The 14,621-nt window shown below is 41.8% G+C and overlaps 1 protein-coding gene across 11 annotated transcripts in view; it reads left to right on the top strand.

Moving 5' to 3' along the window:
- The window catches only part of PPP1R12B (protein phosphatase 1 regulatory subunit 12B), a 241,733-nt gene that overhangs the window by 213,792 nt on the left and 13,320 nt on the right, over nt 1-14,621 (top strand). For 6 of the 11 annotated variants that reach the window (XR_008649666.2, XR_008649667.2, XR_008649668.2 and 3 more), the window contains 2 exons: nt 3,122-3,175; nt 4,506-4,556. Coding sequence is in view for 8 of the 11 variants with exons in the window: in XM_063613252.1 (XP_063469322.1) it covers nt 3,122-3,175; nt 4,506-4,556 (105 nt within the window). In the remaining 3 variants the exon portion in view is untranslated. Of the gene's footprint in view, nt 1-3,121; nt 3,176-4,505; nt 4,557-10,373; nt 10,555-14,621 lie in introns of those variants that run through there. The other 5 variants (XM_055234527.2, XM_055234530.2, XM_055234536.2 and 2 more) reach the window with 3 other exon arrangements.

Raw genomic sequence — 14,621 nt, 5'->3', positions numbered from 1 at the left:
GTAAGATAGAGTCAAGATCGGGCCTTCTCGGGGCAATGAGATAGAAGCTTCTTAGATTCTAATTTATTTTAGGTTTCAATCAGTGTTTAACTTAAAATGGAAAACTGATAATTCAATGAACAATTCCTGATGGTCTGAATGCTAATAATTAATACTATGGATCATCATCTACTTATTTATTAGTAGAAAAGCATAAACCAGCACTACAAAGCTAGTCCTAGACAGTTCCTCTTGTCCTGTTCATTATGTTTCAGTTCAGTTTATCTACACTTCACCTCTTGGAGAGAGATAAGCAAGACACTATTAAACCTAGGGCAGAGAGGTAACAAATTAAGCCTAGAGAAGTAAGTGGTTTGCTTAGGCCATATAACAAATCAAGGGCAAAGGTGGTGCCACAACATAGGATTAAGTCCCAAAGCAAAGATTCTGTAGCATGTGTTATCTCCCCAAGCCACCATTCTTTTTCAGCCTACAAATAAGGAATATGAGTGGCAGAAAGACTGATAAACTATTTCCTCTCACTGCCAGGTTTGATTTAATTAGATGATGCTTTAGAGGATGCTGGAGGTAATAACCTCATCACCAGTGAAACAAACTCTGCAGCTGAAAGCTAAAGCAAGCACTGCTTTAGGTTATTGCTGAGTTATCAGGAAACCTATTGAGTTATTTCCCTCCTAGAATGGCTGGGGACTTAGAATTTCAAAAGCTGAACTGAAGTAAAAATGATTCTTTACCAGGAAGGCTTGAAATGAAAACCAGAGGTGGCTAGTCATTCTGGCAATATGACTGGCTATCCAAAAGCAAAGACTAAAATGCTAGGGTTGTACGGTACCAAATACATGGAGTTTGGAGGGCAGGGGTGTTGATTACCCTCTAAACATCCTATTGTAACCCCTCTGGAATTGGATGAGCAGGAGGGTGCCAACACTTGGAAGACAGCCCCACAGAACTGCGTAGAACTCCAGCAAGACAGCCAGGACACTCACTGTCTGGAGAAGGGCTTACCCAGGTGTAAAATGTGAACTGCCTGTCAGTTTAGAAGAGCCACCCCCTTTTTCCTGATTATAGTAACCCAACATGGCTCTACTGGGACTTTCTGAGACTTACTGCAACACAGATAGATAATAACTAGGCTTAAAGTGATTTTGTGGAATAAGAAAAGTAGGTGTCTAAATCTAAAAGAGAAAAATACACACATAGCTATAGCCCTGCCATAAGGCAGTGGGGTGGACTGAATAAATCTTAAGGTCTCTTCTCACTCCAACATTATTGAGCCAGGCAAAAAAAAAAAAAAAAGTCTCATAGACCCTCAGAAGAAATCTAGGGCTAATTTTTATTCTAAATGGCGCCACATATTGGCAGTGGTTTATAAATACAGATCTTATGCTGGTTCTTGTCAATTATTACTAGGATTGTTTTACAGAAAATTAAAGAGCAGTCATGTGAGGAACCACAGGAAGAGCAGTTTCACTTGCTCCCCACTCTTCTCAGTGGAAGCTTCTGACAGCATATGTCTTGACCTTTAGGGGTTCTCAGCATTTCCACCAGCCCATGCCTTAGAACAGTGAGCAGTCTAACAAGCTGCTGACATTGACTTGCACAGAGAGCATTGAAAATAAAATCAGCCTTTCCAGTTGCTGGGGAAAAGCATTTACTCTCTGGCCAACTGCTTTGCCGGGTGTGTCAAAATATACTTAGTTTTGCCAAATACAAGTTGTTGAAATTCATAAGCAATGGTGCTGCTACAAACCAAGTCTCTGCCGTTTACCAAAAATGGAGTTGTTTGGCAGGACAGTGGAGGGAGGACTTCTCAGCCTCACACATTTGTATGGAGACGGTTACCACATGAACATACACAATATTTTTACATAAAAGATCCACCCCAACTCTAAGGGAGTCAAAATTAAAAACAGAACAAACAAAAAACTAGTTCTTTGTGTATATAAACCTTGAAAATCATGAAATCATAACAACTTCTACAGCTCCTCAGGCTTAGGAAAGAAAGACTTATGAGGATATGAACAAGCTGTAGGATCTATTTTTGCATTTTTTTCTCATCCTTCTGCTTCATAGTAGATGCAGCATAAAGGCAGACAGCCATGCCCTTCCAAACAGAAGGTGAAAGCCCAGGACAGGAGCCAGAATTCTGAGTTTTATTGTTAGTTCTGGCCATTCCTTAATTTTTTTTAAAAAAAAAAGAAACTGCTGCAAGAAAACCAGCATAATTTCTATATTTATTTAAATGTTGTCTCTGCATGACACTAAGCAAAATAAAAATAATCACCCAGCAGTTATTAAATGTCTACTGAATGTAAGAAATTCTGCGGAGTTCTATGACCCTAAGGCCAAAAGGGACTTAAGGGTTTTTTTACATTATCTGAGGTTATTCTGTTTTTTTGCCATGAGACTAAATCTTTTCAGCCCCTCTGCAATATTTAAGTCAAAGATGATCTAAAATAAACATTCTAAATCTTTTATTCAAATAGAATTACCTTATCTGGAAGCCCAATATATAAGACAGATGAAAGTGGACTACCTCTGTTCAAAGCAGGGCAGATGCCATGAATGGACTCCTAAGAACCCCTGAAAGCCCACCCACATATGAAAACTGCTGCTCTAAAAGAAAAATGGTATCATTTCCCAAAACAGAAAGAATAGGGGAAAGGGGATTATTTAGACAAGTGCCATTGGCCTTAGACATTCTCGCTCAGGAGCTATCAGCCTTTTAAAGACAAGCCATTTTTTTTTTATTTCCTCTGGGTTGTGATATTACTCATAGAATGAAGAGAGGAGAAGAATGGTGAGATGTAAAATTGTAATTAGCATTGAAGACCTAGAGAGAGAGAGAGAGATTGTGTGTTGTACATTTCATCTTTGTAATTTCAGGGAATACTACTACTGCCTTCCCTTCCCCAGAGGGAATCCTGCAAACTTCAGAGAGGTGATAATGTTAGGCTTAGAGATCTATCAGAACCTGTTTGCTGGGGATCCCTGCTATAGGGGAAGTCCAAAGTTTTACTGTTTATTTCTGGATGTCCAGTAGTGAAGCTGAACTAGACTGGGCGTTCTACTGGCCCTGAGACAACTTAAATAACAACTGTTTTCCTTCCATTTGCACCAGCAGAAACAAGAAAAGACCTCTGACCGATCATCAGTGCTGGAGATGGAGAAACGGGTATGCGCATGTCTGTTTCCCCCTCCACCCCGTTTCATCTCTTCTTTCTGACTCTCTCCCACTTTGTTGTTCATGCCAATGGAAAAAGTCCATCTTAAGAAGGAGGGAGTTCTGCCACATTCCATTCCCAGCTTGATGATAAATTCTTTTTGTCTGACTCTAAGCAGTAATTTGATTGCTAGTCCTTTTGATTTCCTCAGATGGTCAGTACTTTCCACATATTTAGTCTTAGGGTGGGAAGGGTCCTTGGAAGGTCATCTCATACATTGTTCTGACTGTGGGCAGAACTGCATACACACACAACCCATAACATTTTGGTTTACTGTAAATCATTGCATACACACACACACACACACACACACACACACACACACACGCAGGTCCAAGGTCTCTTTACCGTTTTCATCACCTTGAACAGAAAAGAAGCTTTCAGTGGGACCCTCTGCCATTTAGGTCTTACGACTTGAAACATGAGCCAACACAGTCTTTCACTCATTTTGACTGAGGGGAGGATTTCTGGTTCAATTGCTGATCTCTTCCCAACTGTACTCAGAATATTATTCTGGGATTTTACATTCTTGGATTGGGAAAATTCAATTAGATTTATTGATGGACCCTAGCTTTGATTTGGCCCTAGAGATGTAATATGTTCCCATCTGTCCTGTTGTTGTCTGTTTAATTTGGAAAGCAGCTAAGTTTTACATTTTATTTCTTTGGCCTGTAACCAAACCTCCTTGGTATCCCATCTGATCAAAAACTCCTCACTGGGTTTAGGCTAAACCAAGAGTCAGTTGCTGGGAAAGAGAAATGGAGCAGGAGAGGAGCAACTACAGGGGGAGGGAAGAAACTAGGGGGAGAGATGCTATTTCTTAGACAATGATGTCTACTTCCCAGCTCACCATCTGCTCCTCATCATGAGAGAAGCAGTTTCCTAGGAATTTAGGGAGAGCATTACTGAAGATAATGATGCCTTTTTGATAATAGAGAGCAGGGGCCCTAGTCACTTGCAGACATTTGAAATTCTATGAAATCTTCAACCTGCACAGAGTAACTGAATGTCCTCGTCTGTTTGCATATTAGCAAGTTGCTTCTCCATATATCTACTGATTTTATGATAGGAGATTTAGATAATGTGATTTTTATCAGTGAGGTAGCTCCATCTTACAAGTGGCAGGATCAGATAGTGCTCAGATCTCCTGAGTAAGGTTTGCCTGAGTCAGTAGACAAACCTTTGACTGTGAATCTGCTGATCACACAGCATCTGGGGGGCAGCATTTTTCCTTCCTTCTGAATTCAATAAATGTTCAACAGTCTCATTGTTCCGAAACAGGAGAGGCGAGCCTTGGAGCGCAAAATGTCAGAAATGGAGGAAGAAATGAAGGTATGAGGAGATTTTCTTTCTCTTTGTATGCCTGTTCTCTGAATGCCTGCCAAGACTGGATATTTGAGCATAGGCCTGCCCTCTCCAGATTTCACTGCAAACTCAGTACCTGCAAGAAGAAATGATGTGTAAAAAAGTGAGCATCTCTCCTCAGCCATTTCCTAGGCTCTCTCAGCTCACACAACATCCATTGAGGCCACCTTAAAGGCGTTCTAGGAAAAAATACTGCCTTTGGTTTAAGGAGAGGTCTTGGCAGGCTTGAAACAAACTTGAGTTTAACTTTTAAGGCTTTTCAAGCAGTATCTTTGCCCTCTAGAGGGTAAATGAGAAGGCTAGAACAAGTTTTCCAGCTCTGGGAGCCTCCCATTAGGTGCCTGGGGAAGCCTGAGCATGGCCATAAGCTTTCTTCCCTGGTACCCCTCCCAACCCATCCCTTTGCTGGGAAGAACACAGATTGAATCATTCTGCAGCAGAATAAAAATGTGTTCACATATTGATTTCCTGCCCCAGTACATTTCCTCTGAAATATTCAGGGATGCTTGGCACTCTCCCACTAGAATAAGCTCATGCCACCGGATACACTTCACAGCTCACTACTTTCCTTTCTCTCCTCACCATGACCTGCAGTGACCATCACCCCATTAGCCACTTTAATGGACAACTGCCATCCTGGGCAGTTTTGAGTGATAAGAACTGGAAATCTACCCAAAGCAGTCAATTTGCTGCCATGGGAAGCAGTGGGGCAGGGGGAGGGGAGGAGGGTGAAAGGGGGAAGATGGATACAGAACTGCAGAGAATATAGAGCTGGTCAGGGTAGCCACCTGGAGATTATTTTGAAACATCTGCTTCCTGCAATGCATGATGACACATGCCCATAATCACTTAGCACCTACTCAGCCTTTTTATTTCTTCAGGCATCTTATTTTACCAGATACATGATGCCAAGCATTCATTTGGTGAGACAGGTTTCTTCAGCTGGGAAGCCGAAGCACTGGGATAGTATTAGGCGGATCCCCAAATGTCTTTCTATGAGCAAGCATCCCTAATATGCAATTTGGGAGAGACATTTATTGTTCCAGTGGCCTAAATAGATTGGTTATTTATTGAAAAAAAAACTAAGACCTGTTGAGGTTATAGTTTATACCAGATCTGGTGCTCATAATCAATCCTGTTACTCTATAATTCCAGAATGAAGGAGAAATGCTGAGCCTTGCCCCTGCATTTCCTACCACTATCCCAAGGCTGTAACTGTAACATTCACATAGAATTTTAAGCAATACCTGCTTATATCTCAAACATTTTAAATCTTCCAAGTTGATTCAAAGCAGCAAGAAATAGAAATAATAAATAATTGATTCTCCTGAGATGGTAGACAGTATGCTCTAGCACCTAAACTTCTCCATCTTGTGATTTTTTTCAAACACACCTTACTACCACACAGAAGTATTCTCTCCCACTTAGAGCAATGAGTTATTAGAGATAACCAGTTCTTTTTTAATTTTTAAGAGATGGAGTCTTGCTATGCTGCCTTGGACTTGAACTCCTGGGCTCAAACGATCCTCCCATCTCATCCTCCCGAGTGGCTGGGACTACAGGCACATGCTGCCACACCCAGCTGAGCTAACTGTTTCTTGATGAGTGCATATCCACAGCTCCTTGTTGCATGGAGGCTCCTCCATTTTTGAAACCTCCTGAGTTATACCATCTGTACTCTGCTGTCAGGCAGCTGTCAGTGTTGCTTATTAAGAAATGTCCTAAATGCTGATCTAGAGCATGTAATTGAGGCAAAAGCTGGAACCTTTCAAGGAGTACCTGGGAGCCCAAAGCCAGCCTCCACCCACCAGTTATGGGGCTCTGTGTCACATCAAAGCAGGCCCACACACAAAAACCCAGAAAGTGGTCAAATTAGAGAAATTGAGGCCCTTTGTTATTTTTATTCCAATTCTAAATTGGGAATTATGGAAGCCCCTTCAGTGGTTCTAGTTGCCCTCAATTCTGTAGGTTGAGATAGGCTTACATTTTTTCTCTGTCTCTTTATGCTATCAATCTATGATTTCCTAAACTAGATCATGAGTTCTTTCCTTTCCTCAAGAGATTATAAGATATGACAGTGTTTGCTCTCCCCAGCCATAAGCCATTTGCCAGCAACTCTAAAATCAATTGTTTAAATTATCAAGTGGAGCCAGATCATGAATGTTTAGTCCCCAAACCAATAGGTAAGCTGTTTTGAGACTGATTTTTTTTTTTTTTTTGAGACAGAGCCTCACTCTGTAGCCCAAGCCTGAGTACAGTGGCACAATGTCGGCTTACTGCAACCTTTGTCTCTAGGCAGATTCAATTGCTCAAGCGATTCTCCTGCCTCAGCCTCCCGAGGAGCTGGGACTAGAAGTGTGCGCCACCACACCCAGTTAATTTTTTTGTATTTTTAGTAGAGACAGGGTTTCACCATGTTTCCCTGGGTGGTCTCGAACTCCTGAGCTCAGGTGATCCACCCGCTTCGGCCTCCCAAAGTGCTGTGATTACAGGTGTGAGCCACCGTGCCCAGCCAAGACTGATTTTTTTTTAGTTAAAACATTCAGATTCAGTCAGGTGTCCATTATTCTCCATTATCCATTACAGAGCCAAATGAAGAAGAAATGCCTGTAAACACCAAAGCCCCTAAACACTATTTGCTCAAATCAAAGCCCGATGCCAGATTTGCAGATCGTCCAGCACCCCCTAGAGGACTAAGGGGGAGAAGCATCTGTGCCTCTGCATTCTCACCAGTTTTATTTTTCTGTCTGTACCTACTTGAAGACAAAAACTTCAAAGACGCAGATATATAAATATGATAAAATTGGTATGACTGGCCCTAAAAGAGTCTAAGAAAATGCTTGTTTAGCTCTCAAGCTCTTCATTCAGACTATGGTTTATGGTGACCAATATTGCTAGAGTGATTAATGGCCAAAATCTCTCTGTACTAGGCAGCCAAAGGTACAGGTGACTGTCTGGCTGAACTGGGACCCAGTAGAGCTTGGGGCCAGTTGGTCATGCTTGTTGCATATTCATTTGGTACAGATGCCCAAACCTCCTTGGAGCAATCAGTAGGGAACAGTAGAGGAGGCTGATCTCCAGTGAACCCTTAAAAATACAGTAGGTTACTCAAGGAAAAAGACTGCAGTCCTATTTTTCTAACTCTACCAAATAAAGTACAAAGGCCAGGTGAAATGGGGGAACCATGAGTTGGGCTAACCCAGATGTATATGTGGCTCTGTGGTTATGAGATGTGTTGTGCCTTTCTGGACTTTTATTGGAAAGGTAAGTATTTATGAATTCTCCTCAAGAGAAACTCCACCCAGATCCTGGATTGGAGTAGGATTATATGCCAACTTCTGACAGGTGTGCATGTCAGTGTGAGCTGTGCCAGGCCTGCACCTGGTCTTGGCCCACATCAGATGTGATTACTTCTCTACTGCATCCTCCATTCAGCATCAGCCTCCTTGTCAGACCTTCTCCCCTTCCTTTCCTAGGTCCTTGCATGAGAGGGACCCAGCAACCAATTCCTTTTTAGATTGGTCCTGGAATTCTTATTTTTCTTTGGAAAGATTACTAGCTGACCCTGCTCCTTAGCCCTGCCCTTGCCCATCCTGCACTGGGCCCTGCCCCTTCTCCTCTCCTCCTTGCCTTGCCTTGTTTTCAATACTGCTTCCTATAGAACATTCCACCAGATTGTTTCCTGCCTCTCTCCCTCATGCTGATAACTTCCAGATTCTTTCACCTTGATCTGCTTATACTCACTTGTTAGATTGAGTCACTTTCATCATTCATGTCTTTAATATTATTCCCTGGGAGGTAAGTACCACTTCATACAATGACAATTATTTGACAATGATTATGTTGAAAGCTTTGGTCCAACGTCAACACCAAAGAAGGGTGAGAGCCAGGGACTTTCCAGTGGTTTTTAAATTTGGTCCCTGCCCATTGCTTTAATCTTTTCCATATGCTGCACCATGATCTCCCTTCTCTATCCTCACCATGGCCAAGAAGCTTACAGTGGGCAAAGAAGATTGCCCAGTCCTCACCCTCTAATGGCTACATGAGACAGTTTGGCTAGCCTACCTTTATTCCAAGGTGGTCATTCTTTCTCTTTGGGAAAAGAGAGATTCAGCAGTTTGTCTCTGCTTGTTTTTCCTTTTCATGTTTTTCCCCTTCATGCTACCTTTCATTTTCTTGCTTCTTCACTCCCAAACAACTATAACTCCACTAATCTTTCATTTCTATCCTTCTCATCTTATAGATATGAGAGACTTTTCTCTGATACCTGGCCACCTTTTTGTAATCATTATAACCCACAGGATTGTCCATCCTCATCTATGAAACCCCATTTGCATAAAAAAATCATTATTCTTCTCCCAAAGAGTTGATGGTCTCAGTTTCGGAGCAGTGCAGATGACTACTTAGGAAGGACAGTAGCAGAGTCAGCAGGCCTTTGATGTAATTCCATTTATCAAAGACTTTAAATGTCTTAGGGAATATGGGGTATCAGGAAGAATGTCTGTGGGCTGGTTATTCTGTTCCACTTGCAACACTGACACACAGAAAGGGCTGGACTAGCACATTGGTGCAGCTAGTTTCATTATCATTGGGCTTTTATGGTTTCTCCAGCTTTTTTGCACAGCTATAATTTCCAGAGTATGAGTCTGTTTATGAACACCTTTAAGCAGCTCCCAAACTGCTTGAACTGAGACAGAGAAAGCATGGTTAGCTGTTAATTTAGTGATGCACATAATCTTATAGCAGGTCAGAGACAGGTTAGCAGTTTTTGGATCCTGAAACAATCTCTCTGGACTGCAGAGGAAAACTATCAGGGTTAATGAAGCTTCCTACAAAGCAGGTTAGAGGACGATCCAGAGAGCTGACAGTTCTTTCTTATTTTGGTATGTGTCACTTTAACCTTCTAAACAGTACATGCCCCATACAAAAAAAAAAAAAAAAAAAAAAAAAAAAATCTTAAATAATAGGCCTCTCTTTTATTTTCCTTGTTTTATTTTTTAAAAATAAATGAGGCCAAGTGCAGTGGCCCACACCTGTAATCCCAGCACTTTGGGAGGCTAAGGCAGGAGAATTGCTTGACCTCAGGAATTTGAGGCCAGCTTGGGCTACATGGCGAAATCCTGTCTCTACAAAAAATATAAAAATTAGCCAGGTATGGTGGTGCATGCCTGTAGTCCCAGCTACTTTAGAGGCTGAGGTGGGAAGATGGCTTGAGCCTGGGAGGCAGATGTTTCAGTTTTGTTCCACTGCACTCCAGCCAAGGTGACAGAGTCAGACCCTATCGCAGACAAATAAACAAAGTGAAAGAAGGGAGCTGAGTATGAGGAGAAGATTAGAGGAAGGGAGAGAGAAAGGGGCAGCAGCTAGATTTAAGAACACACCAAGTCCTCAGCTCTAATCTCAGTCATGATGAAGTGTCCCTGAAGTTATGCCTCAACCATGTTAATTTGGTTCAGAAGGCTCCAAACCACATGCTGGACTTTCATTCTCAAAAGCAATCCATATGTGCCTTTTGAGAGCCTGGCAGTTATATTCATATGGCATATTTAGATCTTAGCCAAGAATCAGACACAGCTCTCCTTCCCTGTTGCTTTTCTCCGTCATCCTTCCACCTGCCACCCGTTTGCTCCATGACTCCTGCCTTTCTCATTTCCTTCCTTGCATGCAAACTAAAAACAAAAACAAAAAGTCATGTGATTTCTTTGTCCTACTTTTCTCTCCTCTGGTCTGTCTTGTCTCTCTCTGTCTTGTCTGTCTGTCCTTTTCATGTCTCAATCTCTACAGAACCTCCACCAGCTAAAACAGATTCAAACCTTGAAGCAGATGAACGAGCAACTGCAGGCTGAGAACAGGGCCCTGACCCGAGTGGTGGCCAGACTCTCGGAGTCCATCGAGTCCTCGGACACCCAGGAGCTCTAGTTCTTGTCCCTACTCTCCAACTCACTTCCCTCCTTCACTACTTCAGGCAGGTTCAGTCTTCTTATTAGTCCCAGAAGCTCTGTGCTCATCCCCTCCATCCGAGCCTCCATATGCAGGTTCCTGTAAAGCTTGGTTATCTGCAGATAGAAGCAGCCAGGACTGAGATCATAGAATGGGACATACCAGCCTAGGTCAAGGGAGGCAGTGAGAGAGACCTCAACTGGGCTACCAGTATATTCATTTGGTAAGGTCACCACATTACCTTCTCTTCCCCTGGAGACTGAGTATGAATTTGTTCACTCAGCTACACATAGGTATACACATGTATGTGCATATACCTGTGTACATGCACATATACATATTTCATTGACGGGTCATTGCCAAATGGAAATTGATCTTTCTTAGCCAATAGCAACCCAAATCCAACCCACTCCCCTGGAGCAACTGGGGTTGGGCCTTGGATAACCAAGGGCAGGGGCTCTCAATCTTGGCTGCAAGAAACATCTAGGAGCTTTTAACATATACCTATGGGTATATTTTAAACATATACATAGCATTTAACATATACATATAGGGATGTCTGGGTCCATCCCCAAATAATCAATGGTCTGGGTTGAGACTCAGGCATCAGTATTTTTTCGAAGCTCTCCTGTTGATTCTTTGTACAACCATGGTTAAGAACCACAGCCCTTTGGATACCAGACAGTCCTCACGGCTGACAGCATTACCGATGGAGAGGACTAAAACTCAAGGTTGGAACTGTTCCTGCCCAGCTCCACTACCAGCAAAAACACTCTCCATCCCAATATTCAAGCATAATTGGATAAGCATTCTTTGTCTCCTTCTGCAGTAGTCTTTGCTTTCTTCTCCCTCCTTAGGAGGCATATCTCTCATTCCCGTTACAAATCTTTGGGCCTTAGGGATGTGCCCCTCCCTGTCCTTAGTGTGTGGGCTGTGAGGCAGAACACAGCCTATATAAATGAGACCCTCATGGAGCCAGGCCCTCCCTAATGAGGCCAACTTTGCAAAGGAGATGGCAGGCAGTGGAGCAGAGAGCAGGGATTTATTTTCAACTGAGAACCAAAAATGTGCTTGGCAAACTGGATCCTTTCCCTGCCAATGGATCTGAAAGACAAGCTCACAGACAACTGGTTTTTCTGTCTCAAGATGGTATGATGGGGTCACCACTCCTCTGAGATGAATTTTGAATTGTCAGCAACAATCTAATTAGTCCTGACCAGAGCCTGTTCTTTCTTTCAGCCTATTTGCTTTTGCCTTCAGGGTTAGTAGCTGGCAACTAATATCCACTAGAACTGAATCACCCGAATTATCATAGGGCTGAGCTAATATCCTGCTGTAGATGCTATCATAGGCAGAAAGAAAATTGAAAAGCAAGTTCTACCATGGCCTGGCTGTAAGCAGCCACTGTTAGGTCCAGACTCCATGCTTTAAAGTTAGCCTCAAGATTCCTGGAAATTTTTACTTAGGCTAAACTAGGGACCCCCCAAAAGATGTCCCAGTTATTTTTAGTATCCCTTTGTTGCAAGATAGTATAGGATATGGGGCAAAACTAGATCTCATGCTTTCAGTAGTTAATAACCTTAACAGTTGTCATTTATTAAGGCCTGTGCTGAATGCTTTATATAGTTTTTCTCATTTATTCCCCAAAACAATTATTGTAAAAATGAAAAAAAAAAAAACTGAGACATAGATTAAATAACTTGCCCAGGGTCACTCCGAGAGTGAGTGGTAGAACCAAAATTCAAACCAAATATGTCAGGTTCCAGAGTGCAAACTCTTCACCACTGTAATATAAGCTATCTGCATATTTGGCACAGTTTTCACCATTTGTTAAGCATGTGGCCCAAACAATGCAAGAAGGATCTATTGAGCAACTACACTGTGCCCCCAGCATTGCAGCTGAGGGAGGAAGGGCAGCATTCTGCTTTCTCAGCACTGTGACTTCCTTGTCAAAGCCTAACTTCTAAAGAGCCATTTACCTACCAAAAGATTTTGCTGCTGTAAAGAAAGCCATTGCCTGGTACATGACCATAGCAAGGGTTAGCAAACTGTAACCCACCAATATGGCCCATAAGCCATACAAATAGTCAAAAAAGAAATCAAAAGAAGAATAATATTTTACGACATATGAACATGAATATTATATGGAATTCAAATTTCAATGTCTAAAATAAAAGTTTTATTGGAACTGAACCATACTCATTTGTTTACATATTATCATTATGTCTATGGGTGCTTTTGTGCTACAACAGCAGAGCTGAGGAGTAGCAACAGAGACTGTTTGACCTGCAAACTCTAAGATACTTATTGTCTGGCATTTTACAGAAAAAGCTTGCCGATTCTTGCCAGAAGGAAGAATGAGATAACTAAGCCAAACTGGCAGTGCAGTTGAGAGATTTTACTCTACCTTTTTTTTTTTTTTAATAGTTCCCTGGAAAAATCATCTTATCTCAGCATGTAGAGCAAACCACTTACCAACAAAATATCAGAGGGGACTCCCTTCCCACTTTCCTTATAGTTAAAAGCAAGACAGCTCATGCAAGACTCATCCTGAGTCCCTCTCAACCTACAGCTAGCCTTGCCCTAGGTCTCTGAAGCTTTAGGACCCCTATAGCCCCTTCCTCTTTAACACATTCCTCAAAGACTGTAAGAAGTAATAGTTGAGAAATGTGTACTTAATTTTATTTGCCCAGGGTATGTTTAACACCAAATTGTGGTAAGCTGGGAACTTAAGAAACTAAGATCCAGAGAGTTAAAATGATAAAGCTTTGTTAAACTTCATACTTAATATCGTACTTTCACATGTTTTTATTTAACCATTCTTTAACTTCAAGTGGATATCAGATAACACTGTTCATTTCCCCCCTCTCTTCTGAGATTGACCTTTGTGGGGCTTCCCCCCCATCCTGATTTCTACATTCCGCCTCTTAACACTTTTTGCCACTCCCTTTAGATGTCAATTGTAGCATGTTGCAGCTGCAAAACTGCCTTGTCCAAATTTTTTTTTTCAAGGAATTGACTTCTTAATGTGGAAATAAATCACTAAAACTCTACAAGATTCTACAAGTTGTTTATACATTTTTTAAGGCAGCTCAGTTCTGATTTGATGAGCTGCTAAGCAGTGAAATGTAATCCATTGCCATATATAGCTTCTTCCTACCTATGGAATCCTATTATGGAAATGTGGCTTTCACAGTCTCACTTACACCCAAGCTGCAGCCCCAGGATGGGGCATTAAAGAGCAGATTGAACACGGAAACATGAAGCCACCCTGGGTTTTTTCTAAAAATCTCACTGAAATGAGTTTCCAAGCGTTCAGTCTGGTAGGCAAGGCTACAGGGATAGAGGAATGAAGGAGAGGGCAGCCAGAGCTGCTTTGATTAAATCAGAGGTAGGAGACCAGGGTCAAAGGACTGCAACTTTATTTTTACATTTTCTGGATTAAAGTCTTCTTAATAAAGTTTGCAGATTATTTGCCTGCCCTCCCACAGTCATGAGAAAACTCACAGTGATTGTCGGAACAGTCAGTATCGCAAAGCTCATTATGTATGTCAACACACTTCCACATCTGTTACTTCCTGTGAGCCTTGCAGAGTCCCTACCATACGAGAGAGTAGGACAGGGACTGTTCTTATAGAAGTACAAAAATGGAAATGCAGAGAAGGCGAGTGATCTACCTAAAGTAATAGATCACTAGTGACAAAGACAATGCCGGAATTTCAATTTCTAGGCTTCAAACATTTTTGGTGTTTTGTTTTCCATCCCACGTGTAATAAAAGAATGATCTTTGGAGTCAGGCACATTGGGATTCAATATTAGCTTTGCTGGGTGCCTTGAACTAGTTATGGCACTTTTCCTCATTTGTGGAAGTCGGGGTAACAACTGTGTCATAGTCTCATGAGGCACTAGGGAGACCCTCTAGCACAGTGCCGTCCACATTATAGATATTCAGTAATTTTCCTTTTATTTCCCTGATACAAATATATATCTGTGATTCATATTTGTGTACATACACATATATTTATATAATTTAACCTATATCTTCCCTGAGAGATCAAGGGAACAGATTATATTCCTTAAGGCACAGTTAGA

Source organism: Symphalangus syndactylus, chromosome 19 (assembly GCF_028878055.3).
Source record: "Symphalangus syndactylus isolate Jambi chromosome 19, NHGRI_mSymSyn1-v2.1_pri, whole genome shotgun sequence".
Lineage (NCBI taxonomy): Eukaryota > Metazoa > Chordata > Mammalia > Primates > Hylobatidae > Symphalangus > Symphalangus syndactylus.
Note: the sequence above shows the minus strand (reverse complement) of the source record. Positions and strands in the feature narration are given on the sequence as shown.